The sequence below is a fragment of the Lepidochelys olivacea genome (genome assembly GCF_965140295.1).
Source record: "Lepidochelys olivacea isolate rLepOli2 genome assembly, chromosome: 1".
Taxonomy (NCBI): domain Eukaryota; kingdom Metazoa; phylum Chordata; order Testudines; family Cheloniidae; genus Lepidochelys; species Lepidochelys olivacea.
The window spans coordinates 193,625,677-193,647,949 of NC_140411.1; the positions used below are offsets into that span (position 1 = coordinate 193,625,677).

At 43.0% G+C, this 22,273-nt stretch overlaps 1 protein-coding gene across 4 annotated transcripts in view; it reads right to left on the minus strand.

Moving 5' to 3' along the window:
- Positions 1-22,273, minus strand: part of LOC311523322 (OX-2 membrane glycoprotein-like) — a 135,687-nt gene that overhangs the window by 68,848 nt on the left and 44,566 nt on the right. The window contains exon 7 of one of the 4 annotated variants that reach the window (XM_084633171.1): positions 15,090-16,059. The exons of 2 other annotated variants lie outside the window; for them this stretch is intronic. In XM_084633171.1, the coding sequence (XP_084489297.1) occupies positions 16,043-16,059 (17 nt within the window). In that variant the 3' untranslated portion in view covers positions 15,090-16,042. Of the gene's footprint in view, positions 1-15,089; positions 16,060-18,812; positions 19,491-22,273 lie in introns of those variants that run through there. One more of the 4 variants, XM_084633172.1, reaches the window with a different exon arrangement.

Consider the following 22,273-nt stretch of genomic DNA (forward strand, 5'->3'; position numbering starts at 1 on the left):
ATATACTGAAATAATTTCTTATTTGTGTTTATATTGGAACCATCCAACATGCTATGGGTTGCATGTTAATTCCATCCCTGTATAATAGAGAAAAAGAGACATTTTACATAATAGATCCAAGTACATTAACCATGTGAGAATTATATGGAAACAATCCCCATAACATGATAACTAGTGGTGGGTGATCCTCAAGAGGTTGAGTTTGGGTATTCCACAGCCAGAAACTTTTTGGAAGTTAAGCATCCAGATGCTGATCTGAACCTGCCAGAGTCTGCAAAATTTTACAACATGCAATTTCTGATACAATATTATATCATATATTATATAGGCTGGAACAACAAACAAACAAATTGAACACTTCTGTCACAGCATTTCAGCATTTCCATTTCTGGTGGGAACCAAAAGACAGAAGGCATCCTAATGAAAGCAACAAAATCAATGATAGAAGCTTGAAAAAGCAGCAAGCAAGTACTGCACTATTCTCAGGTTTGCAAAATAGCCACACCACAAAGTGAACAAACATAATATGTCTTCTTTATATGCACCACTGGCTTAGTCCCTGGGTCACCTGGAAGAGCAGCATGGAGTTCTTATCCGTACGCCAAGAAGAGAACCTAGAACACTTCAGTTGGGTCAGTATTAGCTCCCATAAACATGCACACATTTCTCCCCTCAACCCCCCACCATACTTGGATACAGTGCTTGCTTCTCACTGGCTTATTTTATAGCCACACACACATTTGCCTAAGCCACAGAATTTGGGTCTTGATGTAAACTTCTTCAACGTTCAGGGGTGTTCAGATCAGGGGGCTAGCTCAGGCTCAGTTTTAGACAAAGTGATACTAGATCTTTGTGAGCTGGAGATTTTATTTACATTTTCATATAAAAACCCCTTCAGAATATCAGTAAGAAAGGGCCCATAGCCCCTATAGGAAATACTAGCTGTTCTCTCAGGGTGCAAGAGCTAGCTTTGCCGAGGGTTATGAAAAGAAAAAGTATCTTTCACAGACCTGTAATAATGTACGTTAATGACTTGAAGAAGAGCTCCATGTAAGCGCCAAAGTTTGTCTCTCTCTCACCAGCAGAACTTGGTCCAATAAAAATTATTACCCTACCCACCTTGTCTCTTTAAAACTGACTGGCATGGATATGACCCATTTAGTCCACAGATTCCAAAGTGCTCTGTAACCTGTTTTACCAGTTATACACAGAGGTGGGATCTTTATTAAAAATGCTACAGTGTTCTACAGTAGAAGTGTTACTATGGTATTTTAGACGATCTTCAAGCTGCATTGTGCATTGTCCATAGAACAGATACCCTGTTCTTTCTGACAGGTGTCAGAGTGGCAGCCGTGTTAGTCTGTATCAGCAAAAACAACCAGGAGTCCTTGTGGCACCTTAGAGACTAACAAATTTATTTGGGCATTAAATAAATTTGTTAGTCTCTAAGGTGCCACAAGGACTCCTTGCTGTGTTTCCAGTTCTTTCTGCTGGTGAAAATGGGGAAGGAGAAAGAATTCCTTGATCTCAGTACAACCTTCAATACAATGGATGAGTCAGTCCCCCAGGCCCATCTCCATAGACATGTAGGCATGTCTAGTTCCCTTCTATTTTCTGCTCTTGTTTATGAAGCTGTATTTTCTTTCACTCTGGCCCTTGGATTCTGCCTCTCCTTCTCTGCAGTTCCAACTCCCATAAAGGTCCCTTTCCTGTCCTTGCTATTTCCCTCCTCTTCTTGAGGAAAACAAGTACCCACAGCGTGTGGGGGAGGAAGGCGGCAGGAGCAGAGAGGAGGAGAAACATTCTAATGAATAAGAACACAGTGTACTCGTCTGTGTCAGTTTAGCTTCTGACCTTTTGTTCTATTGTCAGAACATAGGGCAGTATTCCATTTAGCTAGAAAAACTTTCTTTTTTTCTTTTTTAAAGAATCACTTATTTTCAGAGAAAGCCATCAATGATTTAAGTGACAGCTCACAAACCAATTAAAACAATCTAGTTTTTCTTTTTTCAGTTCCATAAATGGAAAAAAGCTAGGTGGTTTAGGTATATGCCCAGTTTCAGCTATCTCATAGCTACAGACAGCCAATAGATGGTGCCTCCTATGACACGAACGTTTAACATCTTTTGTGGCCTACAGTGACTGCCTCTGTGACAAGACGGATAACCTGCTTTTCCTCATTATTTTAAAATCAAGAATTTTGTATCTATTTATGGACAATTAGCCACCCTGCCTACTGGCAGCTGGCCCAAATTGATACAGAGAGTGTCAGTGAGACTTTCCATCACATGTTATTTAATCGCTGAATATCAGCCTTCGGGAAACAGGCTAGATCAGCAATCCTGTTTTTGTCTAATGGCTGTCCTCCTCCATGTGAGATAGTCCAAAGCTAAAGATAGCCTTCACACAGCCTTTGAAAGCAGCGCTATAGCTGAAGCAGCATTTTGCTGAAAGCCAGGAACCATGCCACCTAGAAAGGCTAACCTTTACTGCTTACCTGATTCTGCACCTGTCATTCCATTTGTCTGGCGAGCTGGTTTAAACGTGAACATTTGCAAAGGTACCTGGGGGATTTGACACATCTTGCACGCATTTCAATGGAAGATATACAGCTAAGTCCCCTAGACAGCTTTGCAAATCTCAACCAAATATTCTGACAGCAGAGGAAGAGACGAAAATTTCAGACCTCATGTAGTTTAGCACATATAAACAATGGCTCGAGGGGAGCAAAAAAATCTGCTATGCCCTCAGTGAGCTTTTATTTCCAAACTGGTTGTTAACAATTGTGCATTGTATGACTATTATGCGAGCAAACGAAGGAAGCCAAGATAGTAAAATCAGCCTCTCTCTACCCCCACCTCAAGTAGAGGAGGAAGATCCGAAGAGTCAGGGTTAGGTCAGCTTTAAGAAATCTACATCACTTGTCAATAGCCTCAGGGTCCATTGCCTCACTTTAAAATGATAAAAAGACAGCTAACAAAATCCAGACCCAGAATTTGTGCAAATGTATCATCAGTTAGGCATGACCCACCCAAAAAAAAATCTCCAGTCACATTTCCTAAACTAATCTACTGAGCTTTCAGCCAACAGAGACAAGAAATTCCAGCCCACAAGAAGACAATAGCGAGTCTACGTTAAACATGGTGAGATATATATTTGGGGCCAAATCCTTGTATGGTATAATTGGAGCACTGTTGAAGTCAATGAAGCTAGGGTGACTTGTAGGACAGCAATCATGCAGTCTTATATTTTTAAGACACAAAACATTATTCAGGACAGTTAGGCCATCTCCTAAGCTACTGTAAATATTGGTGTAGCTCCCCTGCCCTGCAGCTATAACTGAAGGCAGCATCACTGAACAATAATAGTTTTCAATTCATTTCTCTGTGACATGGAATTAAACATTTATTAAATCCAAACAACATTTCTGTTTCAATGGAACAGATATTGTAGTGTAGTCTAGCTGCTGGCAGGGCCAGATTAACGCAGAGGCTTTAGACGCTGCAGCCCAAGGCCCCGGGCTAAGGGGGCCCCAGCGCAGCAGGGCTCAGGCAGCCTGCCTGCATGCTATGGCCCCATGCTGCTCCTGGAAGCGGAAGGCTTCTGGAACATCCCTGCGCTCCCTGTTATAGGGAAGGAGGCAGCTCTGCATGCTAGCCCCGCCCCCAGCACCGTCCCCGCAGTTCCCATTGGCCGGGAACCAGGTGTGGGCAGTGCACGGAGACATGCTGTCTCCCTCTCCCCAGGGGCATGCAGAGACGTGCCAGCAGCCGGCTGTTTCTGGGCACGGTGGCCATGGCATGCAGGCAGGCAGCCTGCCTGAGCCCTGCTGCACCACCCACCAGGAGCCGCCTGTGGTCAGCACCTCCTGGCTGGAGCCAGCACCTCACACCCCCTCCTGAACCCCAACTCCCTGCCCCAGGTCAGAATCCCCTCCTGCACCAAACTCCCTCCTAGAGCCCGCACCCCTCACCTGCTCCTGCACCCCAACTCTCTGGCCCAGCCTGGAACCCTCTCCTGCACCCAAACTTCCTCCCTCTAATAATATAACAGTTGTTCTAAGGTAAGAAGTAGGCTATTTTGAATTAACAACTATATTCTACATGTTTTAAGACTGGAATGTAACCAGAGAACGGCTTTATGCTAATTAAAAGGCAAGTTTAGTATAGCGTTAATATCTTCGATGCCATAATTGTGATCATTTTGTTTTAAGTTAGGAAAAAGACTTGTATACAGGGGCCCCACAAAATCTAATAACCCCGGGCGCACAGGAGAGTTATGCAATCCCCATGCTCTTGCCTTCTGTAATCATTTTACCTCTAGATTCTTTACAGTTAACAGAGTGGCAGAAGCAAAAGCTGTAGTATTTGCACTGGGAAAAAAAAAAGCAAGAGTTGTACAGACTGGTGCTAAACTACAAACGTTTAAAATAACGTGGTAAAACCAACATTGCAAACTCTTTTTGTTATTGTGGCTGCAGCGATTGCATTTTTAGTCAGTTTGTCACTAGAAGCCCCTTGTAGTTTTTTTTTACTTTAAATAATTTTGCTGCAGTATAGCAAGCCATCTACAATAGTAATGAGACACACTATTGAATAAAATAATGTCTAATCCCCTGACAGTACACTGCACTGTCAGTGAGAAAAAGATATCCTCTTTTAGTTAGCAAAGATGTTCATTCTTTTGCAACTGCTGAGAAAATTTTTCCCATGATAGGACTAACATGCTAAAAATAAAGATTGTGATAAAAAAACAGACTAGAATCCCTTATATTGATTTTTAGGAGCTATTTTCTCCATTACAGACAGTTTAACCCCTTTTTAGGTTTTAAGACCAGTTTAACATTTCTTACCCTAATTTCTTTTGCCAACATTAACAGAGATGAATCTGCAGGAGCCACCCTACAAGGGTGCAACTCTCTGATAAGCTTTCACAGCTGAGGTCAGTTGAAACATTCAGACTTTGTGGCAAATAATATTGGGAGAGTGCTCCTGAGGCATGCATCCCAGCTCTTACACAAGATTGAGTGCTAGCTGAAAATTTATGGCCTGATGCTTTGTGCACTTTGTGTGATCATTACCGCCTGTGCACAGTGAGTGCAAAGGGGATACAAATCCTCCCCATGGCTGAATGGTAGCATTTTACATCTGCTTTGCACAGGTATAAACAGCAATATAAAATGTTACACCTCCAAGAGGCACAGCACATAGTGCACTACGGGGCAGTGGGGACAACAGTGGTTTTGAGCCTTGCACCCTCCTAATCCTAGTTTGCTGTGTCTGGGGCCTGTCTAAATTACAGTAACTCCTCAGGATGCCTCATCACATCCTATTGGGCTACATGCTATCACTCTGCCTCCAATATGATCCTCACATCCCCAGAACACCGCCTGCACACTCCTATGCCAGCACTTGCAAGGGCGTCCTAAGAAGGCAACTTCATGGCTGTCTTCCCTAATTCTGGTGCTACAGGACTTCTCCCTCAGGTGGAACCAGGCCTTTTAGAACCACTCTGTGCTGCTTTGGACCTCTTACATGGTGTACGGGGGCCAGAGTGGGGCGGGGGAGTGAAGAGCTCATTTCAGAGTTTGTCATCCAGGTAGATAGCTAATTAGTGCCATCTTCTCTAAAAATTGGAACTATGCTAGTATGACTTCCAGCACCCCGTATTCACACCCTGCACTTCAAAAATCTTTGTACAACATATATCTTGTGAAGTATCATTTGAAAAGTAATAACTCGCTGGTCAGTAATATCATAGTGTACGTAGCAACATAAAGTTATGAATTTCCCCTGCATGAAGTTGATAGCACATGTTCAAACCCTCAGCGCTCCGATTAGGCAGGAATGGTTATGCAGGTCCGTCGTAAACAAAGGAACGTGTGTTCATATCAGTTTATACATAAGAAGTAAAGAAGGTGTGATACTGGGAGACCAAATGCCAGATACTGCCAAGACTTCATTGCTGGAAACCAGTAGTTTTCACCTGTGTGTTACTATGGTTAAGATGGGTATTGGACTTATAACAATGCATTTAGTGTTTAGACTTTATGAAATGTTTGTAAGCTGCTGCACGTATTAATCTCACTTATAATCATTTATCACATGCTATAAGGTAATATTAAAATTTTTGCTTTGTAACAGTAAAAAATGTTTGCTCTGAAACTGTGAACCCACTCAGGAGGGACGATCTTCTGCCCATCAAGCAGGCCTATCCAAACTAAACTGGCCTTTATGGGCCATTAAAATACAACGACTTTGTTAACTGCCCCCTCACACCCAGGAAGAATCTACTGTGCAAAAGGGCTTCTCCCATCAGCTTGAATTCTGGAAGAAGGAAATAAAAATAGCTGACAAGATAATTGTTCATATTTTGCTGTTTGGACTGTCTCAGGGCCGGAGCTTTGAAACAGAAGCAGAGATCCCCACGATCTCCTGCGTTAGCCCTAAAAGACATTCGGAACTGACAGGGGCGAGCAAGCCAACAATCTAAACTTTAGTGCTGTGGACCTGTCCTGGGTGAAGCTTCAGAGGGTCCTTCAAAAAATAAATATAGAACTAGATCTCCCTGTTCCCACAAAGAAAGAAAGTGACTGTGGTTTGGTTAGAAATGTGTCTGTAAAGATGCAGTTAAGGGAAGCACATCTACAGGGGATTGGGGATGGCTTCCAGCCATAGGTCATTAGGTTAGGGCTTTGGAAAGCGTACTTGACCCATGCCAAAATGGCCTTCTCCTGAGAATGACCTGGCATGTGGGTCACAGTGTGGTCACATAAAGCACTAATCTGCCTATAAGAAGTGAATGCTGATGGCTACTTAGGAGCAAAAGTGATGCACCTCTCTGTCTTTTGTCATTAGAAGCTCTCAATGGCCCTTTTGCGGACTGATGTGGTTACATCAGCAGTGGACTATTTTTCTGGTGAACTGTAAAACCAAGCAACTGACTGCTACCAGTCAGTAAAGATCCCATGTGTTTTTGACAAGAATAGCCACACTAACCCTGCTGTCCTGGCTAAATGCCAACCTAAGTAATTAAGTTCTGCCTGTCTTTAAAAATACACATCCTGTTGTCGTTTTTAAAGTTAACTCCTCCTTATTCTCCTGCATCTTATTGTGTCGGGAAGCTGATAAAGAATGGCTGCTGTGTCCCATTCTAACCCTGACTGGATTTCAGTGGGTAGGTGAAGAGGTGTGTGGGGGGAGGGAGGGTGTCAGTCAGAGGAGCAAAGCCTCATGGCAGTAAGGTGGAATGTCCAGACAAGGGCAGGTGAAGACAGGAGAGCAGAGGGAGTCAAGGAGATGGGGAAAAGGTCATTTGGGGGGCAGATGGAAAGGGCATTGTGTGGTTATGCAGAAGCCGAGAGGAGGGATAGTGAAAGCTTATGCTTCCTCTTTCTTGGAGGCTGAAAGAAATGCTGATTTGTGCCTCATGGATGGGGGGGTATGACAACGTGAAAGCAGCACATTTACAAAAAGAAAAATGGGTCTTTGTTTTGAGCTGGTGACATGGTTGTTGTTTTTCCCTGCAAATTTAGCTTTGCCCTTGTCTGCTGGGGTTTCTCTGCCAACCCTCTTTAATCACCAATGGCATATGTGGAAATGGAAATTATTATCTCCAAATTGTTATCTGACCTCACCTTCCTGCCTTTATTATGCCACTGAAACGGAAGTGAATTCTCAAACCTCAGAGTTAAAGCATCCCTCAATGGGTGTCAGTCATAAAGACTGAAGAACTGAGAGGGGAAATATCTGTGGGCAGACATCAATGCCTCTGAACAGTACATTTACTGTAATTGAAATAAGCCACTGAGGGGAAAACAGACAATGAACAGACTGATCTACTGCTTCTGAGCAGTAAACATATTGTCACCCACAAAGGAGGGGTGGAACAGTTTCTTAAGGGAGACTGGGGAAGCACATGGGGAAGGGGGATGCTCTGATTGGCTATGTTCTTGTAAAGTCAGGTATAAGGAAAGGAAGGATGGTCAAGCAAACTTCTCCCAGGTCACTTGTGCTTGCTATTTATTGCACAGTGCACTTCAGTTACCAATCAGCAGTACCTCTTGCTCTTTCATTCCTACCCTCCTCTGCCAGTGCAACTCATCATAGTTTATATGTTGCTCTGGTTCTGAGCCCTACGCAGCTCTACCAAATGCATTTCAACTCTAATCCATATCACCTTCTGCTCTTCTAAACCAGGGAAGAAATATTAAGAAAACTGTAATAACAGAAGACAAGGGAAAGAAAAACATATACTCATGACTAACTGCATAGAATCACAGGGCTAGAAGGGACTGCTAGGGTCATCTAGTCTAACACCCTGCCAAGATGCAGGACTTGTTGTGGCTAAACCTTCCAAGACAGATGGTTATCCAGCCTCCTTTGGAAAAACCTCCAGTGAAGGAGCTTCCACAACTTCCGTAGAGTCTGTTCCATTGTCCTACTGTTCTTACAGTTAGCAAGTTTTTCCTGAGATTTAATCTGAATCCACTATGCTGCAGTTTGAACCCATTTCCTGTTGTTCATCCCCCCTGTAGCAAGAGAGAACACCTTTTCTCCATCTTTTTTTATGGCAAACTTTCAAGTATTTGAAGACCGCTATCATGTCGTCGCTTAATATCTTCTTTTCCAAACTAAACATACTCCGTTCCTTCAGCCTTTGCTCATGTGGCTTGCATTCCATCCCTTTGATCATCTTTGTTATTTGCCTCTGGATCCTTTCCAGTTTTTTTACATCCTTTCTATACATGGTGACCAAAATTGGACACCGTACACCAGCTGAGGCCTAGTCAATGCCAAATAGAGCATTCTATCACCTCTTGTGACTTGCATGCTATGCCTCTGTTTATGCAACCTAAAATTGCATTTGCTTTTTTTGCAACAGCATCACATTGCTGACTCATGTTGAGGTTGTGATCCACCACTCCTCCCAGATCCTAGTCAGTGGTGCTGCTGCCAAGCCAGTTATCCCCATTCTGTATTCGTGCATTTGGTTTTTCTTCCTTAAGTGTAGCACCTTACATTTGTCTTTGCTGAATTTCATTTTGTTGTCTATAGTCAAGTTCTCGAATTTATCAAGATCCCTCTGAGTTTTAGCTCTGTCCTCAGAAGTGTTGGTAACCCCCACTAGCTTTGTGTCATCTGCAAATTTGATCAGTATGCTCTCTACTCCTCCATCCAGGTCATTAATAAAGATGTTAAATCACACTGGATCCGGAGCAGATCCCTGTGGAACTTCACTTGAGACTTCCCACCAATCTGACATCATTCCATTAATAGTTACTCCTTGTTTGTGGTTGTTTAACCAATTATGTACCCACTTAATACTAGTTCCGCCAAGCCCACATTTCTCCAGCTTACTTATCAGTATGTCATGTGGCACTGTGTCTAAAGCCTTGCTGAAGTCCAGGTATATTATGTCCTCTGCATTCCCCCGTCCACTGCATACCCCCATCCACCCTGCACCCAGGGGCTGTAGGGACGTGCAGTCACTTCCGGGAGGAGCGCAGGGCCAGGGCAGACAGGGAGCCTGCCTTAGCCCCACTGCACGCCAGACTTTTAGCAACTAAAATCTCCCGGGTTGGCTTCAGTAGCCTCCGGGAGATAGAGCCTGATTCCGGGAGACTCATGGTGAAACCGGGAGGGTTGGCAACTCTAAAGAGACAGCATGTTGACACACTCACTTTCTTCCAACACACACACACTCTCACATACACACTCCCACACCACACACTCTCTCTCTCTGCCCCCCCCCCCCACATTACTCCCCTTACAACTCCCCCCTTCCATTAAAAAGCAGCTGGCAATCTAGTAGGATGCCCATGGAATGATGGGATTGAGAAACCTGCATCACGTGACGCTGTACCTGCCCCATGTGGCATTGCAAACCCTTCCCAAAGCACCCTGCAGCCACTTGCACAGTGGGATAGCTACCCACAGTGCACTGCTCTCTATGCTGATGCAAGAGCTGCTAGTGTGGATGCGTTCTGCTGCCACAAAGAGCATAGTGTGGACACGCAACAGTGATTTAAAGCGGTGGCTGTATGTCAGCATAATTTGTGGTGACAAAACTCTGAAGTGTAGACAAGGCCTAAGACTATGCCACTATCCTTCTAGTAAACTTCATCTAAATGCTAAATGCAGGCCTTTTGATCTAATGACAATTTAGTATAGTTGCATACATAATGTAAAAGTAATATAGACTTACAAGACATGAAAAGGATTTAGGAACTACAGGTTAATTTGGTTACACAGATATACATTTAACAGAACGTAGGTAGATACAATTAACATCTATTCTTGATTTTTATCAGCACAAGAGAATGGCCTGTGTCTGCTAAGCTATTTACATACCTTTGTTACCTCCACATAGTGAATTAACATTTCTTTGAGGTCATGCCCTGAGCTGACTAGCTGTCAGAACCACAGGGACATTTTGCAGAAGACATTAACAGCTGTGGGAGTTTTTTTGAAAAGTCATTAAGTGGGTTAGGGTGCTGCAAGCTCAGAATTCTCCAGGAGTCACCATCTGTCCCTCTCTACTAAGGGCTTATTTACACTACCCAGTTTTGTTGACAAAACTTATGTCAACACCCAAAAGTCGACAAAACAAAAATCGCCAAAGGGTGTTCACACTTGCTCCCTCTGTCGACAGATCACATCCACCCTGGGGACACCATCATCGACAGGGTGAGCAATGCACCGTGGGTATGTATCCCACAGTGCACTCTTGTGGGAAGGAAGAGCTGATCGCTGTGCATCTTGGGATTCTCTCCGAGTTCTCCCACAGCCCCCTCAGCTGCCGAGAGCAGCACCAGGAGTAGCTCTGTGAGCTCTCCGTGCTGAGGAATGGCAAAGCAGCACAGCAGTCTGTCCCCCTCCCCCCGCAACAGCCGTCTGTATTTATATTTAACATAATATTTGTACTGCTTTCTGTATTTTTCACTCCATGCATCTGATGAAGTGGGTTTTAGCTCACGAAAGCTTATGCCCAAATAAATTAGTTAGTCTCTAAGGTGCCACAAGGACTTCTCGTTGTTGTTGCCTGCTGCTGTGTTCCTAGTGCAGAGCAGAACAGGAGAATTCCAATGATCTGCTCTTTGTTTGTTCCCCAAAGGGAGCAGCTTTGAAAGGAGAGGGGCATGCAGAGATCAAAACACTGAGCAGAGCAATCAGGGCAGGCATTGTGGGATACTGTCGGAAGCCAGTTCTGTCAACAAACCAATCAGCAGTGTCTACACTGGCTCTTTGTCGACAATAAAGGAAGGGGGAAAGAGAAAATTCTCTGATAGGGGTGGAAGTTTTTTGTTGCCGAAACTGGGCGTTTTTCGCGACAAAAGTCCCATTGTAGTGTGTACACTCTTGCTGTTTTGTCGCCAAAAGGCAGTTTTTGGTGACAAAACTTGCCAGTGTAGACAAACCCTAACTCTCCATATTCTGTCAGCACAAGGCTCAGACAAGGAAACAATTTCCCCCCTTCATTAATATTTTCAGATAGGGCCCAGGACACTTAAATCCCACTATCTTAACATAGTTTTTTAAAGGGAAGAATGACAGTATTCTACCCCATATCTGAATTTTCACCATCACAGAAATATCTTCTCAGAGTTGGATTTTTCCCTCTCCCCAAACTGTCTTCTGTCCTTTTGAACTGGGAGTTGAATGGGTGTCAGCTCACAGCCGTTTGGTGCAACAGCACATTTAGGTGGCGGGTGCCAGAATCTAAACTTAATCTCTTTTAAAATGAAAGTCAGCAGCCATTATGGCTGTACAAATAACTATTCTTTTACAATTCATCCAAAAGACTGCACCTCCAGCAACACCTTAAAACCATGCTGGGGCTTTGGGTCATTTCTAACTTGTGGGAAAGTACCACCTACTAAGTCATGAACACAGCTCCTTGCAGTGGCTGTGTGTCTCTCTCTGCCAGGTACCAACTTGCTTGGCTTGTTTCTGTTTTGCTCAGATGGAGGAAATGGGATCACGGTATAAAGTAATGTGCAGGCTACTCAGAGAACAAATGCATAGAGCCTTTAATTTTCAAAATAGCTTTATTTGGTCTTTTTTCAGCATAGCTAGAACACAATGATGAATAATAGAATCAATGAATTAGTAAGAGAGGTTTCAGAGTAACAGCCGTGTTAGTCTGTATTCGCAAAAAGAAAAGGAGTACTTGTGGCACCTTAGAGACTAACCAATTTATTTGAGCATGAGCTTTCGTGAGCTACAGCTCACTTCATTGGATGCATACCGTGGAAACTGCAGCAGACTTTATATATACACAGAGAATATGAAACAATACCTCCTCCCACCCCACTGTCCTGCTGGTAATAGCTTATCTAAAGTGATCATCAGGTTGGGCCATTTCCAGCACAAATCCAGGTTTTCTCACCCTCCACCCCCCCACACAAATTCACTCTCCTGCTGGTGATAGCCCATCCAAAGTGACAACTCTTTACACAATGTGCATGATAATCAAGTTGGGCCATTTTCTGCACAAATCCAGGTTCTCTCACCCCCTCACCCCCCTCCAAAAACCACACACACAAACTCACTATCCTGCTGGTAATAGCTCATCCAAAGTGACCATTCTCCCTACAATGTGCATGATAATTAAGGTGGGCCATTTCAGCACAAATCCAGGTTTTCTCACATCCCCCCCACCCCCATACACACACAAACTCACTCTCCTGCTGGTAGTAGCTCATCCAAACTGACCACTCTCCAAGTTTAAATCCAAGTAAAACCAGAACATCTGGGGGAGATGGGTAGGAAAAAACAAGGGGAAATAGGCTACCTTGCATAATGACTTAGCCACTCCCAGTCTCTATTTAAGCCTAAATTAATAGTATCCAATTTGCAAATGAATTCCAATTCAGCAGTTTCTCGCTGGAGTCTGGATTTGAAGTTTTTTTGTTTTAAGATAGCGACCTTCATGTCTGTGATTGTGTGACCAGAGAGATTGAAGTGTTCTCCGACTGGTTTATGAATGTTATAATTCTTGACATCTGATTTGTGTCCATTTATTCTTTTACGTAGAGACTGTCCAGTTTGACCAATGTACATGGCAGAGGGGCATTGCTGGCACATGATGGCATATATCACATTGGTGGATGTGCAGGTGAACGAGCCTCTGATAGTGTGGCTGATGTTATTAGGCCCTGTGATGGTGTCCCCTGAATAGATATGTGGGCACAATTGGCAACGGGCTTTGTTGCAAGGATAAGTTCCTGGGTTAGTGGTTCTGTTGTGTGGTATGTGGTTGTTGGTGAGTATTTGCTTCAGGTTGCGGGGCTGTCTGTAGGCAAGGACTGGCCTGTCTCCCAAGATTTGTGAGAGTGTTGGGTCATCCTTTAGGATAGGTTGTAGATCCTTAATAATGCGTTGGAGGGGTTTTAGTTGGGGGCTGAAGGTGACGGCTAGTGGCGTTCTGTTATTTTCTTGGTTAGGCCTGTCCTGTAGTAGGTAACTTCTGGGAACTCTTCTGGCTCTATCAATCTGTTTCTTTACTTCTGCAGGTGGGTATTGTAGTTGTAAGAAAGCTTGACAGAGATCTTGTAGGTGTTTGTCTCTGTCTGAGGGGTTGGAGCAAATGCGGTTGTATCGCAGAGCTTGGCTGTAGATGATGGATCGTGTGGTGTGGTCAGGGTGAAAGCTGGAGGCATGCAGGTAGGAATAGCGGTCAGTAGGTTTCCGGTATAGGGTGGTGTTTATGTGACCATTGTTTATTAGCACTGTAGTGTCCAGGAAGTGGATCTCTTGTGTGGACTGGACCAGGCTGAGGTTGGTGGTGGGATGGAAATTGTTGAAATCATGGTGGAATTCCTCAAGGGCTTCTTTTCCATTGGTCCAGATGATGAAGATGTCATCAATATAGCGCAAGTAGAGTAGGGGCTTTAGGGGACGAGAGCTGAGGAAGCGTTGTTCTAAATCAGCCATAAAAATGTTGGCATACTGTGGGGCCATGCGGGTACCCATAGCAGTGCCGCTGATCTGAAGGTATACATTGTCCCCAAATGTGAAATAGTTATGGGTAAGGACAAAGTCACAAAGTTCAGCCACCAGGTTAGCCGTGACATTATCGGGGATAGTGTTCCTGACGGCTTGTAGTCCATCTTTGTGTGGAATGTTGGTGTAGAGGGCTTCTACATCCATAGTGGCCAGGATGGTGTTATCAGGAAGATCACCGATGGATTGAAGTTTCCTCAGGAAGTCAATGGTGTCTCGAAGGTAGCTGGGAGTGCTGGTAGCGTAGGGCCTGAGGAGGGAGTCTACATAGCCAGACAATCCTGCTGTCAGGGTGCCAATGCCTGAGATGATGGGGCACCCAGGATTTCCAGGTTTATGGATCTTGGGTAGTAGATAGAATATCCCAGGTCGGTGTTCCAGGGGTGTGTCTGTGCGGATTTGATTCTCCAGCGAGAAACTGCTGAATTGGAATTCATTTGCAAATTGGATACTATTAATTTAGGCTTAAATAGAGACTGGGAGTGGCTAAGTCATTATGCAAGGTAGCCTATTTCCCCTTGTTTTTTCCTACCCATCTCCCCCAGATGTTCTGGTTTTACTTGGATTTAAACTTGGAGAGTGGTCAGTTTGGATGAGCTACTACCAGCAGGAGAGTGAGTTTGTGTGTGTATGGGGGTGGGGGGATGTGAGAAAACCTGGATTTGTGCTGAAATGGCCCACCTTAATTATCATGCACATTGTAGGGAGAATGGTCACTTTGGATGAGCTATTACCAGCAGGATAGTGAGTTTGTGTGTGTGGTTTTTGGAGGGGGGTGAGGGGGTGAGAGAACCTGGATTTGTGCAGGAAATGGCCCAACTTGATTATCATGCACATTGTGTAAAGAGTTGTCACTTTGGATGGGCTATCACCAGCAGGAGAGTGAATTTGTGTGGGGGGGTGGAGGGTGAGAAAACCTGGATTTGTGCTGGAAATGGCCCAACCTGATGATCACTTTAGATAAGCTATTACCAGCAGGACAGTGGGGTGGGAGGAGGTATTGTTTCATATTCTCTGTGTATATATAAAGTCTGCTGCAGTTTCCACGGTATGCATCCGATGAAGTGAGCTGTAGCTCACGAAAGCTCATGCTCAAATAAATTGGTTAGTCTCTAAGGTGCCACAAGTACTCCTTTTCTTTTAGTAAGAGAGGTAGCTTCAGGTGAGAGAATCATTAAGCAGCAATAACAAAGTCCCTAGCACAACAGTAACTGTCAGCAACTATCTCTAATGGCCTTACAAACACAAAGATGAATACACATTAATGCACATACAAATGCTTGTATCACACTGGGGTATTGAAACAGCTGCAGCTCTGGAAAACTGAAGAGATCTGTCTTTCCTCACACAAATAGATTTGAACTTTGAATCTGAAACAGTTACTTTAGTTTCAAGAAACTCAGCTGCTAAATGTTTCCTGTTGCCTTAATAAATATGCATATAGTGTGTACATAAAACTGTAACCCAGCATGTCTTACAAAAAGTTAAATAACGTGAAACATGACTGATGCAAGAACAAAAGTTAATGGAATAGAATAGCCAAATGCCTTATAGGAAGGTAATAACAGTGCTCTAGATGGGATACAAGGCTTAAACCACTACTGCTCTGTCTGGTTGATGGCTTGTCTTAATACTCATTCACCAGTAGTGCCAGGTAAATGAAGTGTGGCTGGAGCCATGTTGAAGATCAACAGCAAGAGGAGGAATGTAAGGAAGGGAAGCAACAAGTCTTGTGAATGAATTCCATGGACAGATGATCCGGATCCATCAGTCATTCACTGCTGAAAAACCACCTGATCAGCTAGATAGGAGGAAAGAAGCAGGTGGATAGTTGCTGTCCAGTGAGACTGAGACAAATGACATTAGGTTTGTCCCTTATATAACTGAATCTGGTGCCAGGTTTTTTACTTCCTATCTTCTAGCTACTGAGTCTAGGTTGGATCACACTTCCCTTTATTGATGTAACTTTCAGGCCACTCCAGGTCACTGCTTCTAATCCTGAATCAGGTTTGCCAAGGAATGATCCAGTAAATGGGTTAAGATGCTTTAGATTCTAGATGGAAAAAAAAAAAAGGGAAGAAAATCTTGTTGATTGTTGAAAGCAAGAAAAGAGGACTGACCGACTGCTTAAAATACAGCAGCAGCTGTAACTAAAGGCTCCCCTAGTCACATTATATTGAGTGTTGGATTTCTTATCCACAGACAGGCTCCCATGTAGCTTGAGTTCCACCTTTATTTCCCTTGCTTACCAGGAAGCATACTTCATCTGGAAATCTCCATAGCACAGAGAGACATCTAGTGAAAGAATAACACAACTGCCAGTAAATATATAATTATGTAACGTGATCTTTAGGGTTTTACCCAGGACCTATTGGCCTAACAACAGGAGCTCTGGTCTGTTAGTTCAAAGACTATACAGACTCAAATCTCTATGAGGTCCAGCCACTAAAGGCAGACAGAGCACCTTAAGGAGTTACAACTACATCTACTCATGCTCGGCAGCTAGGTCTCCATGCAGCAATTGCTTATCTGTTATCAGGTTCCCCTGTGTGGGCTTCAGTATACTTCTGACAGCAGTCTCCTCAATGCCAGGTTTGCTACTTTCTCCCAAGGAAGAGGATTCTTAAAAATGAAAGCCTTCTGGAGGCTGTGTTTTGTTTTTTGTTTTCTAACTAGAGAAAGTGCCTTGAGAATCTGTTTCTGAAAGAGGCTCAAAAGAGATGATTCAAAAGTTAATGACTAGAGCATACTCTGTGCCAGTTTTCAGAGTAACAGCCGTGTTAGTCTGTATTCGCAAAAAGAAAAGGAGTACTTGTGGCACCTTAGAGACTAACCAATTTATTTGAGCATAAGCTTTCGTGAGCTACAGCTCACTATGCATCCGATGAAGTGAGCTGTAGCTCACGAAAGCTTATGCTCAAATAAATTGGTTAGTCTCTAAGGTGCCACAAGTACTCCTTTTCTCTGTGCCAGTTATTTCTCTTTTGGCACAAGCTGTCCCGATGGAACACCGTCCTTTTCTGTAGATTCATAACAGTGGTGATGGTGGGGTTGCTGGTTTAACTTGATGGAGCATTTTACCTGTATAATAGATCACTGAATCAAATCCACCCCAGCTCAGTAGTGAGTAGTTACCAGTGGTAGTTACCAACTGATGACTCTCCAGGACCATGAATAAAAATCAGAATAAAAATAAAATAAAACAAACCAAAACACCAGATTTTTAAAATTTAAATTGGAGTTTTATTTTTGAAAACAAACATGTTGAAAATTAAACCTAAAGTTAAGGCCTGTAACAAGGCCAACTGCCTCCTGAGTGACCCCTCATGGCTGGAGATCACTCTGCAGCACCCCACCCACTGTTTCTCCTCTCCTTGAGGCTCCTAAAGAACCACACTTGGGCTTCTCTGAGTTACCACCAACCATGCCCACTTTAATTGAAACAGTTCACAACAATCCTCAGAGTCCCAAAATGACATTCATCACCACAACAGAAAAGTTTATACTTAGCTGTGGCATGTTCTATCACCACCAGAGCTCTTCTTCTGCCCCAATCTGTTCTCCCCTCCCGGCTCAGCCTTCCAGTTCTGGCCTCCAAGCCCAGACCCAATCAGGGTTTCCCACAGAAGGCTCCAAACTCCCCTGATATCAGACATTTCCTGCAAGAGCCTTTCACTTTCTGCAGTTTCCTGATCACCCTCATCCCCAACAGCTTTTTATGGGGAAATCACATGATTTCTCAGCTGTGGTTCATTCAGTAATCAGGTTTCAGAGTAGCAGCCGTGTTAGTCTGCATCCGCAAAAAGAGCAGGAGGACTTGTGGCACCTTAGAGACTAACACATTTATTTGAGCATAAGCTTTCAGCTTTGAGCATAAGCTACAGCTCACTTCATCGGATGCATGCAGTGGAAAATGCAGTAATCAGGGTGTGCTCACCCCAGGCCCTCCAACCCATAACAGGCAAGCCACACCTTACACGGGCTGAAACATACTATAATCTACTAAAATAATTTTTTTAATTATATGCTGAACCAATGAGCCCTCCTTATATACTGTGAGGACCGAGTCCAAGATTTTGTTTTATATACAGGTTTCAGAGTAGCATCCGTGTTAGTCTGTATTCGCAAAAAGAAAAGGAGACTAGTGGCACCTTAGAGACTAACCAATTTATTTGAGCATGAGCTTTCGTGAGCTACAGCTCACTTCATTGGATGCAACCAATGAAGTGAGCTGTAGCTCACAAAAGCTCATGCTCAAATAAATTGGTTAGTCTCTAAGGTGCTACTTGTTTTATATACAGAATCAATTGGGGGCAAGCCATCTTTAACAAACTTTTGAACTCCAGCTCTATAAATATGGCACAACATGCCATGTACTGCCTTAAGTTTTTATATTATTTTTGGTCTTTAGAACGGAGTGAACTCTGGTAATTTACTTATTTCCAGTTGTTAGTCATTTCAGCCTGTTGTGCACAAAAGATCTGCAGAAACACTTTTAGTTTCACTTTTTTTCTTATGTAATCTATACATTTAAAGTAGTTTTATTTAACTAATTAAAACAATTTTTAAATGCTGATTGATATGTGCATTTTTTAATTCAATTCCAATTTCCATCCAAAAGCAGCTTGATAGAAATCATGGGTAAAAAGTTACCTGGTAAATAAGAAACATATTTTCTACCAATGAAAAAAATGGAGTAATTAAAAATTGAAATATAAAAAGAATATTCAGAGTCTTAATTTCTGAAGGATGGCTACATAGATGGTTAAATCAACGTGCATCAATGTGTATCGTGTATCTGTCTGGTTAAAAAAAAGTCATACCAAATCTAATGCAAAAGCTATATTTAACTATAAATAATCAAATCAACATCTCTGTCTGTGACAGCATCAGCGGCAAGCAATTCCCATCTCATTACATCATGAGGCCTGGGAAACTATACATCTGGGATCAAATTAAAGGTCTGATTTAAGAGTTATTGTACAAAACAAAATTGTATTTGGTTATTCTAAGGACCTACCCAAATATATAGTAAGAAGATTAATTGTATTTTTCTTCCAGAAAATAGCATCCAGACTCTCTGTGCATCATAGGCTAGCTATTATTACACAGTAACTGGCATAATCCTGACTGCTATAGTGCAGGTTGCCAAAGAAACATGTTTTGATAGTTATATCAGCCTTTCCTTAAGAAAATAAGGACAAATGGAAAACATGATTAAAATGGGTGATATAAAGCAAAGTTTTCTATTTGTTGAATTAAATCAACCATGTTCTAAATCAATCCAACTGCTCTCCAGCGGCCTATGAAAAATGACTTGCTATGTTTGCAGTCCATTTCCCAGTGAATAAATATCCTCTCATCACAAAGATCACACAACAAATGGCACCTTGCTGTACAGATACAGTGGCTAAATGGACCCAGCAGAAAGAAGTTCCAGCCAAGTTTTCAGGAACAATATTGGGATACTTTAACTGCTGCTGCCTGTGGATTATTGATAAAGGTTTTAGTCCCGAGGACAATCAAACTGTTACTTTCAAACAGCAATGAGTTCTCCTAAGTAAGTTGTTTTGCATATATAAATACAAACATATTCAATAAATACCCCCAAAACATTGTCTTCTGCTTCCAAACCATCATGACACAAAGTTCACGATATTGCACCACGTGATGATGTTACATTACCCGAATACTATCATAGATTTAATAAAGAGAGACCCCAACTTGAACATACAAAACTGGCACAATTACATACACAACCAGAGCAAACAAACACAGTTGTAAGTGCAACTATATATTCACCAGGTGGCACTTTTGAGTGCCAAGTCTACTGTATACTGAAATAACTGGGCAAAAATAAGAAAGCGTGTTCAGAGAAGAGTCAGGGACTATAGCTATATATACAACAGCCTGAATGATCATCTCATCTTAATGGAATTTTAAGCATCTAATTTTAGGTAATCTATTTGCACATGATAGGAATTATTGATTATTTACTGGAATCATTTAGAAAGCTTTGCTTTCCATTTCCTATGAATTCACTCAAGATGATATTATTCTGACCCTAATTTCCTTGGTAGTGCTATCTTTGCGATAAAGGAAGACTCACAGCTAATTTTTGGATGAGACTTCATATTTTGGAAAAACGTTATTGCATAATAAAAACAAAAATAAATCTTGCATAATGTGTGTGCAATTCAGATGAAAACAGCTGTTTTAAAACAAATATTCCCTTGCAGCATTTGCAGCCTACACATTGCCACTTCGAGAGTTTGAAGGTGAGATTGAAAATAAACAAAAGCTAAATCAATGTTATTGTAAACAAACAGAATAGAATAAACAGTGAAAAGCAAATGCGGTATTGAATTTTCCCTATTTTTCAATAATGCAAGCTATTACTAGTAGCACATAGATAAGAACATTTGTTCAAAGTACATATACCTAATTTTTCAAATTTTACTCACAATATTGGGAGTCCAGCTTGAGACACCTAAAAGGAATCTGATTTTCAGAGGGCAGTGCTCAGCTCTTCTGAAAATCGGGTGTCAGAGCCAGGCGGTAGGCAGCCAGATCTAGTGGTTAGCAACCTGATTCAGGAGTGTCATGTTCATGTTACCAGGAATCAGGCAGGAGCCAGTCAAATTAACCCCAAGAAGGTTAGACAATATTTGGGTCACCAGGAGTCAAGCCAAGGTCAGGATACCAGGAATCAAGCAGGTCAGAGTCTGTAGCATGAGGCAAGAGGGCTGTAGTGAGTGGAGTGGCCTCCCTCCAGACTTGAGAGTGAGGGACCATTCCACTCCCCGTGATGGGCAGAACCAAACCCTCCCCACCCCCTGCCGGAAGTAGCGGGGTACAACAGGAAGTATAAAAGGGTGGGCCCTGCAGCACAGTTGAGGCTGCACAAGGGAAGGAAGCAGATGTCTCTTCTAGGCAGGTTGACCCTTCTGCAGGACCCTAGTCCAGCAGCCGAGCAGACCAGAACTCTACTGAATGAAGAGGACCCCAAGGAGTAGCTGAAGAGGCTGCTGCCCCACTATGAGAAAACGAGACAGAACCCCAGCTCGATGGAGCAACGCTGACTAGCTGGAGTAGGAAGTAGCCCTGGGGAACCAGACTTCAGCCAGACTGTGTTGCCAGGAAGCCAAGCAGCGGATTTTGGTTTCCCTGCCAACCCAGGGGTGGGACTACTCACCACTAATAGGGCCCTGGGCTGGGATCCAGTGAAATAGGGTGGGGTTGGGTCCTTCTACCCCTTTTGCTGCTACCCCACACCTAGGGATTGGTAGCACACTCACCCTAGCCCTGAAGGCCTATACCTTGATTGTTGGTTGCCCCAGCCAGGAGGTTGTGGGCTCTAGATTATTGATTGCTGTCTGTCTTAGCCAGGAAGCTCAGGGCTAAAGACTGCTTATTGCTCTGCCCCGCTTGGGGGCCAGAGCCCCTCTGACATTATCTGATTAAAATGTGACCATGTAGATTAGTGTTACTACAACTGTTATACAATTATACAACAAAGCTTGTGCACAGTATGTCATGTAAGGTGTCTAAAAAATTATGGTTTGCTGAACATGATTATCCTATTTGTATCATGTATCGCTTTTGTTTCTGGAGTTATGTATATTGACTATGTACCTGTATTTCAAATGTGTTTGCTCCTGTGGTAAGACCCACAAGGTATTTAGCCATCACATTGTGAAGGGACTATTAAAGTTGAATGGCCCATCAAAGAACACTTAACTCACAATGGGCCATGGCAGAAGCTCATCTACACCTAATGGACTTTCCTGTGGATATTCTAGCTAGAGTATGGGTGATGGTTCCTGCTATGACTCAGCGGCGCATGCAAAGGCCTGTGTTGAGACCATGTGACACTAAACACCATCGTGTTACCTGAATTTTTCCACAAGCTGTGCGGAGGGCTTTGTTTGAAACAGTGGCTTTCCCTCCATATAAACTAGGGCAGAAACTATAAAAGGCCCAAGAAACATCTCCATTTTGCCTCTTACCTGATCTGATCTCTGGACTATGAACTTATGCTAATGGGAGTATTCTAACCAAGGGACTGCAGACCTTCCAGATAATTGGGAGCAACCAGAGATTTAACCAGTTAGCAGTTTATGCCATCACTGCTTCAAGAACTCTTTGCAACACTAAAGCTCACCATCTCTACTATGACACTGATTTCACAGCTGTACTCATATCTGTTTGTATAATCTTTTAACCAATACCCTCTTTTATTTTTTAAAAATTTTAGTTTAATTAAG